The sequence below is a fragment of the Nicotiana tomentosiformis genome, chromosome 4, assembly GCF_000390325.3.
Source record: "Nicotiana tomentosiformis chromosome 4, ASM39032v3, whole genome shotgun sequence".
Lineage (NCBI taxonomy): Eukaryota > Viridiplantae > Streptophyta > Magnoliopsida > Solanales > Solanaceae > Nicotiana > Nicotiana tomentosiformis.
In genome coordinates, this window is record NC_090815.1 from 89,352,424 (window position 1) to 89,365,712 (window position 13,289).

Sequence of the window (13,289 nt, forward strand, 5' to 3'; positions counted from 1 at the left end):
TAGTATAAATTTTTTGTAACCTTATCTTTTCTGATTCATTTTGTTTATTTTGGATTTCAAGAATCGAGTATCTCTATTTTTATTTGAAGGATTGATCTTATTTACCCCCCTCCTCCTGCCTATTAATAAAAACCTTTTTGTAAGCTCGATTTCTAATGCATTATACTGATGATGAGGATTAGCTTCTTCTTGAGGACATTGAAGAATAGAGTATCTTTATTAATTAATAGTATAGGTTATTGTAATCTTATCTTTTCTGCTTTATTTTTTTTATTTTGGATTTCAAGAATCGAGTATCTCTATTTTTATTTGAAGGATTGATCTTATTCAACCCCCTCTCCTCCCCCCTCCCGCCTCTTAAGAAAACCCTTTTTGTAAGCTCGCTTTGTGATGCGTTATACTGATGATGAGGATTAGTTTCTTCTTGAGGACTTTGAAGAAACGGGTATCGTTATTAATTAATAGTATAGGTTTTTATAATCTTATATTTTTTGATTCATTTTGTTTACTTTGGATTTCAAGAATCGAGTATCTCTATTTTTATTGAAGGATTGATCTTATTCACCTCCCCTCCCCTGCATCTTAAGAAAAACCTTTTTGTAAGCTCGCTTTCTGTTGCGTTATACTGATAATGAGGATTAGCTTCTTCTTGAGGAGAATTGCTAAAATGCAAGAGATTTGGAGGTGTAACAATGGCAGAAATTGAGAGAGAGAGAGTCGGGTGAAGAAGAAATGAATCACTATCTTATTGAAGATAATAGTCGGTACATTTATACACCTAAGCTATGCAACTAACTTTAAATTAAGCAACTAACTATTGGACAGCTCACTAACAGCTGTCATCTAATAGAAAAGACACGTGACTAATTAATACATGTGCTATTCTATATTACAATATGCCCCCTCAAGCTGGAGGGTGTAGAATGTTAAGCACTCCAAGCTTGTCAAGTAGATGCACATGTTGAGCAGTTCCTAAGCCTTTGGTTAGCAAATCAGCCTGCTGCTCCTTTGTGTTCACATGTACTGCTTGAACTACCCCTTCTTTGATCTTGTCTCTAATGAAATGATAATTGATTTCTATGTGTTTTGTCCGTTCATGTAGTATGGGATTTGCTGCAATCTGAATAGCAAACTTACTATCACTAAGGATTGTCACTGGTTGTGTAATCTTCACACCTAACTCTTTAAACAAACCAAGTAACCATATGATCTCAGCAATTGCAGCAACCATGCTTCTGTACTCAGCTTCAGCTGAGCTTCTTGACACAGTTAGTTATTTTTTTATTTATTTCCAAGACACCAAGGAACTTCCAAACTTTATCACATAACCAGTAACTGACCTTCTTGTGTTGGGATATGCTACCCAGTCTGAATCACACCAGCATATTAACTCCCATGTTTGATTAGAAGCCATTAAGATTCCCTGTCCTGGTGCACCCTTTAAGTACCTTACAACTCTAACTGCAACATCCCAATGAGACTTCTTAGGCCTTTTCATGAACTGACTCAAGGTTTGCACAACATAATTGATGTCAGGTTTTGTAATGGTGACATATAGCAGCTTTTCAACTAACCTTTGATAGTCATTGATGTCCTGCAATAGGGAATCATCCTTGACTCCATTTGCCTGATCATATTCCACTGAAGTGAGTTTTGCATTAGCCTCTAAGGGTGTGCAAGAAGGCTTAGCCCCACTTAACCCCATCTCTGAGATAAGTTGCAGTACATATTTCCTCTGGTTCAACAAAATGCCAGCCCTGGATCTTAGTACTTCAATTCCCAGGAAGTACTTAAGTTCTCCTAAGTCCTTGACTTTGAACTTCTGGTGTAGGATATACTTGACCTGTTTAATCAGGCTTGCACTGCTTCCTGTGATAAGAAGATCATCCACATAGACTAGGACAATCACTACCTCTTCCTTGCTCCTCAAAGTGAATAGGGAATAATCATTATTGCTTTGGACAAAACCTGCACTTAGGAGTGCTTCTGTTAGCTTGATGTTCCATTGTCTTGAGGCTTGTTTAAGCCCATATAAGGGCTTCATTAACTTGCAAACTTTCCGGTCACCTTGTTATCTAAATCCCTCAGACAATTCCATATAAACTTTCTCATACAAAACACCTTGCAAGAAGGCATTGTACACATCCATTTGGAACAGTTTCCACCCCTTTGAAGCAGCAAGTGCTATGATTAACCTCACAGAGACCATCTTTGACACTGAAGAGAAAGTGTCATGATAGTCCAATCCTTCTCTTTGACTATACCCCTTTGCCATTAGTCTTGCTTTATATCTCTCAATGTCCCCATATGCTTTATACTTAATCTTATATACCCATTTTGAGCCTACTGTATTTTTACCCTCTAGCAAATCAACTATGCACCATATTTTGTTATCTTCCAAAGCCTTTTATCTCCTGCTTCATAGCCTCAATCCATCTACTGTCCTTGACAACTTCTTTGAAGAATTGTGGCTCAACCTGTTGAGAGAACTTGGCCAAATAACACTGATAACTGGAGGATGTTTTATCATAAGACAAATAGTTTGAAATTGGATAATTACAGGTAGTAGCCTTCTTTGTAGTGATGTAATCTTTCATTCACAGTGGCTCATTGGTCTGTCTTGAAGATTTCCTGCCTGTGTTTGGTGGTACATTTTCATTTTCTTCTTCAAGTGATTGCTGCATTTCATGGTGTAACTCATTCTAAGCCTCCGCATCCTGGAATGTTGCATTAGAACCATCAGAACTTGCCCCCTCAACTTCATGTTGTATATCATCTTCTGCATCTATGTGATCTACACTTGCTGTTATTTCTGATAAGTTTGACCCACAAGGAGTACTACTGTAATCTGATATCTTCATAGATAGAGGAGAAGACATAAACAATTCAGATTCCTTGCTCATATTAGTGCTTCCTTTGGCAAAAAGAAACTCAGATTCCCAGAAAACAACATCCCTGCTAGTAAAGAAATGTCTAGTTTGTAAATCCAGAAGTATATATCCCTTTTGTGTTTCAGAGTATCCCATCAAAACTGCTGCTTTGGCTCTCTCAGCAAATTTGTCTCCCTTGGGCAGATTTGTTGTATAACATAGACAACCTATAACCCTTAGATGAAGTAGAGAACCCTTCCTACAATGTAGTAACTCAAAAGGTACCTTGCTCCCTAGAATGCTGGATGGTAACCTATTTATAAAATACACTGCAGCCTCACACACATGCCCCAATACTTCATAGGAATGGACCCCTGAAATTTCAAGGCCCTAGCAGTATCAAGAATATGCATATGCTTTCTTTCTACTATACCATTCTATTGAGGAGTATAAGGATAACTACTCTGATGAATGATGCCAAGATAACTCAACAAAGCTGCACATTATGAGTTAAAGAATTCAGTCCCATTATCTGATCTCAGTACTTTAATCATGACTCCAAATTGATTTTGAACCATGTTTAGAAACTATTTTATTGCTACTATCACTTCAGACTTTAGTTGCAAAAAATGTACCCATGTGTATCTAGAGTGGTCATCCACAATGTTACGACCCAAAATTTCCACCTTCGGAACCGTGATGACGCCTAACATTTCACTTGTTAGGCAAGACAACGTTAGAATAATATTAGCCATTTTTAAATAATTTTTAAATTAGTTAATAACAAAGAAACAAATGCGGAAGCAAGCTCTGAATTGTAATGAATAATCCATAATAATAGCGATGTCTAAATACCATCCCAGAATTGGTGTCACAGGTGCACGAGCTACTAGAATAATACAAATAAAGGTCTGAATGAAAATAAAGCTGTTTGAAAGAAATACACAGCTATGATAAAGTGGAAAGGGGACTTCAGAACTGCGAACGTCATGCATCTATACCTCAAGTCTCCTGCGAATAGCTGAATCCGAGCAAATCTACTATACGCCGCTAGGATCAACTCCAGTATCTGCACAAGAAGTGCAGAGTGTAGTATGAGTACAACCGACCCCATGTACCCAGTAAGTGCCGAGCCTAACCTCGACGAAGTAGTGACGAGGCTAAGGCATGTCACATACATTAACCTGTACGCAATAACAATAATAACAACAATAGTAGAAATAAAATAGGCGTCTCTTTTCAACAGTTAAAGCCAACTCGGCAGTCATAACCAATTATTATTTCAATCAGTTTCTGTTGCGGCGTGCAACCCGATCCCACAATATATTCATATTCAATTCTGTTGCGGCGTGCAACCTGATCCTCCAATATATTCATTTCAATCAATTCTGTTGCGGCGTGCAACCCGTTCCTCCAATATATTCATTTCATAGTAAATCCAATAAGGCCTGCTGCAGGCGAGCAACCCCGATCCATATAATAATGATGTATAAAGCCATTATGGCCTGCTGTGTTGCGTAGCTCAATCCCATAAATATCCTCACAATGGACAATTATTACTAAATGTGAAATGTATATTTTTTGAACAATTAATTCAACGACAACACGATCCCATGGGTCCTAAAATATTGGCACATAGCCTAAACACGATATTTATCACAAGCCTCGGCTCAATTTCTCTAACACGGGCCACATGTTCAGATAATAACATGATTCTTTAATTTTACTACTTTACATGATTTACACAAGACACACTTTATGTGGTGCACGTTTACATATTCGTCACCTATCATGTGTGTCACCTCCAAACAATTCATATCATACCAAATTCGGGGATTCATATCCTCAGAACCAAGTTTAGAAGTGTTACTTACCTCAAACCGTGTAATTCTTTACTCCGGTATGCCTTTGCCTCGTGAATTGGCCTCCAAACACCTTGAATCTAGCCAAAAATAATTTGTTTCAGTCAATAAAAATGATAGGAATTAATTCCATAAGAAAATACAAATTTTCCATCAACATCTGAAATTTCACCCAAAAATCGCCCGTGGGGTCCACATCTCGGAACCTGACAAAAGTTACAAAATATGAACGTCCATCCAACCACGAGTCCAACCATATAAATTTCACCAAATTCCGACATCAACTCGACCCTCAAATCTTCAATTAAAGTCATTGAAGATTTTTACCATTTTCAACCCAATCTTTACCTATTTAAACTCAACACTCTTTCCATAAACCTTATTGATACATATAAATAATACTCTTACACTCATAAATCATACTCTTAATCACCCATCATTACCCAAACTCGAAATTGAAGATTATGGGTTAGAACCTTACCTCTTTGATGAAGAACTTGAGGGATTTCTTGTTGGATTTCAAGGCTTGGATAAGAATATGATGAACAAGATACTTTATCTACTTCCTCTCTCTAGAACACTCTCACTTCTCTCTAAAATCATCAGATAATTGTCCCAAAATATGGCCCAAAACCTATTTATCAAAATGAGGTCGGGTTATGAAAATAGAAAAATTACCCCTCCGAAAACAGGTATGCGGTCGCACAATGGACCGCACAATGGGTATGCGGGTCGCACAATGGACCGCAAAATCACTGCCAAAAATTGGGCTGCGCTGGGCATATCTGCGACCATTTTGCGGACGCACAATATGTCATTATGCGATCGCATAATGATTATGCGGTCGCACATCTGATAGCAGAATCGCATTTGTTTCTAGCCTTTGGTAATTTGGTCATAACTTCCTGTAGGAATGTCCAAATAACGAATGGTTTGAAGCGTTAGAAACTAGACTTAAAGATATTTCATTTGATAGGTAATAAACCATATAAAACTTTGTATCATGATATTTATGCTCATTTGAAGGTAGGTCTTGTGCGAACTCACTTGAAACTTTAGTCTTATGAAATTTCCAACTTTTACATTCGATGCCGAAACCTATCGAATCAAGTACGATTAACCTCAAATTTTGCACACAAGTCATAAATGACATAGTGAAGCTATTCCAATTTCTAGAAACTGATTGCAACTTTGATATCAAAAAGTCAACCCCCGGTCAAACTTCCCAAAAATTCAACTTTCGGTATTTCAAGCCAAATTCCACTACGTACCTCCAAATAATTTTTCGGACACGATCCTAAGTCCAAAATCACCATACACAGATATTGGAATTATCAGAATTAAATTTTGAGGTCATTTACATAGAAGTCAATACCCGATCAACGTTTCCAACTTAAGCTTCCAATATGAAAATCCATTCTTCCAAGCTAACTCTAAAATACCTTAAAATCAAAACCGACAATTCACACAAGTCATAATACCTCGTAGGAAGTTATTCAAGACTTCAAATAGTTAAAAGGAATGTAAATGCTCAAAACGACCGGTCAGGTCGTTACAAGGTAGTACTTGAATGGTAACATATTCAAATTTCTCTTCTTTGGGTGTGTCATCTTGTGATTTCTTTATTGAGGGATTAACTGCTTCGGCAAAAGTTTCTGGGACTTTCATGGCGTAACTCTCTTTGGTTTGAATTAAGGAACTTGAAGATGCTCCTCTTTTAAAAGGTTTTGCTGATTGGAGATTAATCAGTTTTGCTGATGGAATTGGTACTGGAGTGGGTAACTTCGGATACTCGGCTAGTGCTGTATACCTATTCTGGAAAGGAAGTTGGGGCCTTTGAGGGGTTGTTGCTTTGGTAGGAGTAAAGGGAGGAAGAACAAATGGTCTAGCCATTTGTGGATTATTGGTTGCTTTATCTACTACTCAGATAGTGTTGTATTAGAGATTTTTAGATTATTTCTATAGAGCTTATGACTCACTTCTACCAATTTTGGGAATTTTGTTGCAGATGTTCTGTTTTGGAGTTATTATGAGTTTTATCGGATTATGTTATTGTCTTTGTTGTTAATTTTGTTAAGCTATCGAAGAATATTAGGTTTACTTAGTCTTAGATCCCATGTGCCATCACGATATCCTAAGGTGGGATATTGGAGTTCTGACAAGTTAGTATCAAAGCTCTAGGTTCATAGGTGCTACGAGTCATAAGCAAGTTTAGTAAAGTCTTACAGATGGGTACGGAGATGTCTGTATTTATCTTCAAGAGGCTACATAACTGTTAGAAAAATTCTACTTGTTATTCCTTATCGTGCGAATTTGTTGATTTCGAAATCTGAGATTTGTCTTTCTATTCTCTCACAGATGGTGAGGACACGCACTGCTGGATCGGATGATCAGACACCCGCGCCCTTGCTAAGCCGCGAGAGGTTGGGGCTTGAGTAGATGCCAAGGAGGAGCATGTGGTACAACCAGAGCACCTGTCCGGGAAGTGATTGAGGAGCCACCAATAGCTTCGGTTAGGATACAGACACCTAAGATGCCTAACGTTTCTCCTGGACTTCAGGAGACCCTAGCAAAATTTTTTAGCATGTTCGGCACTCTAGCTCAGGCGAGATTGATTCCCCTTACACCAGCTACATCTCAAGCTGGGGAGGAGCACAGGCTCCCGCAACCCACACTCAGAGTAGCGGGTCCATGTTGATCAGGTCCCGGGGGTTATGCTAGCGCAGTCTGTTATTCCGGTTCAGGCTGAAGTCAGGCCACCGACATGTGATGAGGATCAGAGGAGACATGAGAGGTTCAAGAGGTATGATCCTCCTATCTTCAGTGGCACAACTATCGAAGATGTGTAGGCTTTCTGGAGAAGTCCACTATATTCTCTGCACCATGAATATTGTGGAGGTGAGCGGAGTTGCTTTTACTATATTTCAGCTGTCAGGAGCAGCATATTAGTGGTGGCAGGCTTACGAGAAGGGTAGGCCAACTGATGCAGCCCCACTCACTTGGGCTCAGTTTTCATAGATGTTTTTGAGAAAGTTTGTTCCCCGGACCCTTCAAGATGCATAGCGCAAACTTTAAGCATCTACGTCAGGGGACTATGATAGTGTCAGAGTGTGCTATCAGATTCAGTGAGTTGTCCCAACATGCACCTACTTGGTTTTTACAGTCAGAGAGTGAGTCTACAAATTCATCAAGGGGCTTAACTATGGTATTAGATTCAGCATGGCTTGGGAGTTAGAGAAAGACACTCTGTATCAGCAGGTGGTAGAGATCGCACAGAGGTTGGAGGGTAAGCAGGGCCGAGAGAGAGAGAGGATAGGGAGGCCAAAAGGCCTCGAGGTACTAGAGGATTTAGTGGTGGCCACGCTGCACTTACAGCCCGTTATGGTAGGGGGTATGTGATTCAGGCAGTTCATTCAGCACTTCCAGATACTAGCAGTGCTCCGGCTATTTCTAGGCCTCAATTTGCCCACTATGCACAACCACTTTCTAGTGCACCTCCTACACGGGGTGCTTTCAGCGGCCAGTCTAGCTGATCAGGCCAAGGTCAGTTTTAGTATCCACGCCCACCGAGAGCTTGTTTTGGGTGGCGATACTATACATATGGTGATGGACTGTCCCAGATTTAGGAGGGGTGCACCTCCACAAACTACATAGGCTCCACAGATTCCACAGGGTCCACAGGATTCACAGGCCATGGTTTCTGCTCCAATTTCCGCCCCACGTATACCGCCAGCTAGAGGTGGAGGTTAGGCAGGTAGAGGTCGCCTTAGAGGGGAAGGCCAGGCTCGTTTCTATGCTTTTCCGGGTAGTACATAGGCTACCGCTTCAGATGTAGTCATCACAAGTATTGTTCCGATCTGTCACAGGGATGCCTCAGTTTTATTTGATCTTGGCTCCGCTTACTCATATGTGACATCTTACTTTTATCCGTATTTTGATGTACCTTATGATTCTTTGAGTTCTCATGTATATGTGTCCATACCAGTAGGAGATTCTATTATTGTAGACTGTGTTTATCGGTTATATTTAGTTGTTATTGGTGGTTTGTGACCATAATTAATCTATTATTACTCAATATGGTAGACTTTGATGTGATCTTGGGAATGGACTAGTTTTCTCCCTACCATGCTATTCTAGATTGTCACGCCAAGATTATGACACTGGCTATGCCAGGTTTTCCGCGGTTGGAGTGGAGGGGTTCATTGGATTACATTCCTAGCATAGTTATATCCTTTCTTAAGGCACATCAGATGGTGAGAAGGGGTGTGATGCGTACTTAGCCTCTGTGGGAGATGTCAGTGCTGATACTCTTACCGTTGAGTCAGTTCTGGTAGTGAGAGATTACCTAGATGTATTTCTAGCAAACCTATAGAGCATGCCGCCCTATAAAGATATTGATTTTGGTATTGACTTGGTGCCGAGAACTCATCCCATTTCTATTCCACCATATCGTACGACACATGTAGAGTAGAAGGAATTGAAAAAACAGCTTAAGGAGTTGCTTGATAAGGGTTTCATCTGGCCGAGTGTCTCGCCTTGGGGTGCTCTAGTTTTATTCGTGAAGAAGAAGGATGGCTCTATGCTTGTGAGCATTTATATAGGCATCTGAAAAAAGTCACAGTCAAGAACAAGTACTCATTACCACGCATTGATGACTTATTTGACTAGCTTCAGGGTGCTAGAGACTTCTCGAAGATTGATTTGAGGTCAGGTTATCATCATCTGAAGATTCGGGATTCGGATATTCCGAGGACTACCTTCAGAACTTGGTATGGTCACTATGATTTCCTAGTAATGTTATTTGGGCTGACCAATGCCCAACAACATTTATGCACCTGATGAACAGTGTATTTCAGTCATATCTCGACTCTTTTGTCATCATATTCATTGACGACATCTTGGTGTATTCCCCCAGCCAGGAAGATCATGAGCAGCATTTGAGAATCGTGCTCCAGGCCTTGAGGGAGAAGAATTTGTATGCAAAGTTCTCAATGTGTGAATTTTGGCTTGATTCGGTGGCGTTTTGGTTCATGTGGTGTCGAGTGAAGGGATCAAGGTAGATCCAAAAAAGATTGAGGCAGATCAGAGTTTGTCTAGACCGTATTCAGCTATTGAGATTCAGAGTTTCCTTGGTTTGGTTGGATATTATCGCCGTTTGGTATAGGGTTTCTCGTCTATTGATGTACCTTTGACCAGATTGAACCAGAAGGGTGCTCCATTCAGGTAGTCTATTGAGTGTGAGGAGAGCTTTCAGAAGCTTAAGACTGGCTTGACCACAACTCCAATTCTACTTTTTCCCTCAGCATCGGGTTCATATACAGTTTATTATGATGCATTGTGAGGTATTGGGTGTATCTTGATGCAGGAGGGTATGGTGTTTGCTTATGCTTCGCGCCAGTTGAAGCTCCATGAGAAGAACTACCCCGTTCATGATCTAGAGTTGGCAACTATAGTTCACGCACTGATGATTTTGAGGCATTATCTCTACGGCGTGTCGTGCAAGGTAGTCACATATCATCAGAGTCTATAGCACTTGTTTAAGCAAAAGGACCTGAACTTGAGGCAACGGAGGTGGTTAGAGCTGTTGAAAAACTATGATATCACTATTCTATATCATCCAAGGAAAGCGAATAAGTTGGTCCATGCCTTGAGTAGGAAGGCGAAGAGTATGGATAGCCTTGCATATATTCTAGTTGGTAAGAGACCATTAGCATTGGATGTTCAGACTTTGGCCAATCAGTTTGTGAGATTGGATATTTTGGAGACCAGTCGAGTTCTTACTTGCGTGGTTTCTCGGTATTCATTGTATGAGCGGATTAGAGAGCGTCAGTGTAACGACCCCTGTTTACTTTTCCTTAAGAACACGACACATCAAGGCGACGCCAAGGAGGTTTCTATCGGAGATGACGGGGTGTTGAGGGTGCAGGGCCAGTTATATGTGCCTGATGTGGATGGATTGCTTGTGTTATGGATTTTGAAGGTTTATGGGATCAGTTCTTGTGGCTTGCAAAGTTTTCCTACAACAACAACTACCTATCGAGTATTTAGATGGCTACTTATGAGGCTTTATATGGGAGACAGTGCCGTTCTCCAATTGGTTGGATTGATCCGGGAGAGGCTAGGCTGTTGGGCACTGATCTGGTTTGGGACGCCTTGGAGAAGGTCAAGTTGATTCAGGACCAGCTTCGTATAGCACAATCTAGACATAAGAGTTATACCGATCAGAAGGTTCGTGATGTTGCATTTATGGTGGGGGAGAGAGTTTTACAGTGGGTTTCACCGATGAACGGTGTGATGAGATTCGGGAAGAAGGGCAAGTTGAGCCCTAGGTATATTGGTCCTTTTGAGATCCATGAGACAGTGGGGGAGGTGACCTACAAGCTTACATTGCCATCCATCTTATCGGAAGTTCACCCGGTGTTCCATGTTTCCATGCCCCGGAAGAATTATGGTGATCCGTTCCATGTGTTAGATTTTATCTCAGTCCAACTGGACAAAGATTTGACTTATGTTGACGAGCCGGTGGTCATGTTGGACAGGCAGGTCCAAAAGTTGAGGTCAAAGAACATTGCTTCAGTGAAGGTTCAATGGAGGGTCAATCAGTCGAGGAGGCGACTTGGGAGACCGAGCATGATATGCATAGACGTTATCCTCACCTTTTCAACACATCAAGTATGTCTCTATACTCGTTCGAGGATGAATATTTAATTTAAGAGGGGAAGAATGTAATGACCCAGTCGGTCATTTTGAGTATTTTAGCCTAGTTCCCCTATTTATTGCCTCCTCTATGATCAATTGTGGTTACATGACTTTTCGGGATAGATGGTTTTATTTCAGGTGAGTTTCGGAGTGAATTGGGACATTTAGTCCCATGGTTAAAAGCTTAAGTTAGAAGAGTTGACCGGAGTTTAACTTTTGTGTAGACGACTCCGGAATCGAGTTTTGATGGTTCTGATATCTTCGTATGATGATTTTGGACTTAGGCATATGTACGGATGTTGATTTGGATGTCCGTAGGTTGATTTGGTGCTTTTTGGTAAAAGTTGGAAAGTTGAAGATTTGGATGGTTGATAGATTTGCTGAGGGTTGAATTTATTGATATCGGGTCTAGATTTTAATTTCGGGAGTTGGTATAGGTCTGTTGTGTCATTTGGGACTTGCATGCAAAATTTGAACTCATTCGGAGTTGGTTTGATATGTTTCGGCATTAGTTTTAGAAGTTGAATGTTCATTAATTCATTAGGCTTGAATTGGGGTGCGATTCATAGTTTTGATATTGTTAGGTGTGATTTAAGGCCTAGTGAGTAGCTTCGTGTTGTGTTTTGGAACTTGATGGTATGTTCGGACCGAGACCGGGGGGCCCCGAGTGTGTTTCAGATGGAGTTCGGACCATTCCTTCATGTGTTAGAACTGCTAGTTTCTGTGCTTCTTATTTCCTTCTTCGTGATCACCAAGAATGGGTCGCGATCCCGTAGAGTATTTGTTGGCAGGTAGGAATTTTTCTCTTCGCGTTCACGAGGGTTAAGGTGTTTTTGCATTGCGAACGCGAGTGGAGGACCGTGTTCGCGTAGAAGGAAGGTGAGGCTGTGTGGTGGCACGCTTTGTTCAGTGCGTTCGCGAGGACTGGTCCGCGATCGCGAAGCCTGGGGATGTCTGGTCATCGCGTTCGCATCTTTAATCTTGCTTTCACGTAAGAGGTTTAGTGAGGTTGTGGAATTTGCTCTTCGCGATCGCGAAGGCTTTTCCGCGATCGCGAAGAGTAATAACTGGGCAGATTATATAGTACTCTAGTTCGAGGGTTTGGTTCATTTTACCATATTTTGAGTTGTAGACCTCGGTTTTGGGCGATGTTTGATGGGTTTTTCAAGATTTATCGGGCTAAGTGTTTTTGACTCTGATTTATTATTATTTCATGATTCCATCTTAGTTCTTAGTATTTAATTAGTGAATTAAAGTGAAGAAATGAGGGATTTTGTAGAAACTTTTCATAAAACAAAAAATGGAGATTTGAAGGTCGATTTGAGGTCGGAATTGGATAATTTTTATATGGTTGGACTTGTATTAGAATGGGTGTTCGGATTTTATAATTTTGGTCGGGTTCCGAGGTGCGAATCGAGTGTTGACTTCTTGAGTAGACTTTTTGATTTTCTTTAAAGCTTGAAACTTAATTATCCAGAATCGTTTCTTATGGTTTATATTTATGTTATTAAGTTATTTTCCGCATCAACCAAAGCCCGCTTATTCTGACTAAGTGATCCATTGGCGAAAAGAGGGCCTTCCTCCTTCTTGCAGGCCTTTAAGTGATAGGGGAGTCACTCTTGCGTTCTCTCTCTTGGGTAGGTCAGTCTCGCTCTTGGCTAGATTCGAGTTGTCCGGAGTTGGATTTTCACAGGAAAGGCTTACTAGTGGGTTGATTTAGCTTGTTTGAGGAAAGTATCTTGCCTATCTTTGTATGGAAAAACTACCCCTTAGGACTTGGGTTAATTTATGTTATTTGAATTATGTGAAAGACGTGCACACGAGGTGACGAGTGTGTACGCAGGCTTAAACGTCGTAT

General features: G+C 40.6%; 1 protein-coding gene across 1 annotated transcript; it reads left to right on the forward strand.

Moving 5' to 3' along the window:
• The first annotated feature begins 10,780 nt into the window (after positions 1 to 10,780).
• On the forward strand, positions 10,781 to 11,803 carry LOC138910111 (uncharacterized). Its single transcript, XM_070201334.1, has 2 exons — positions 10,781 to 11,314; positions 11,750 to 11,803. Exons 1-2 carry the CDS (start codon positions 10,781 to 10,783, stop codon positions 11,801 to 11,803), a joined length of 588 nt encoding a protein of 195 aa, XP_070057435.1.
• The last annotated feature ends 1,486 nt before the right edge of the window (positions 11,804 to 13,289 follow it).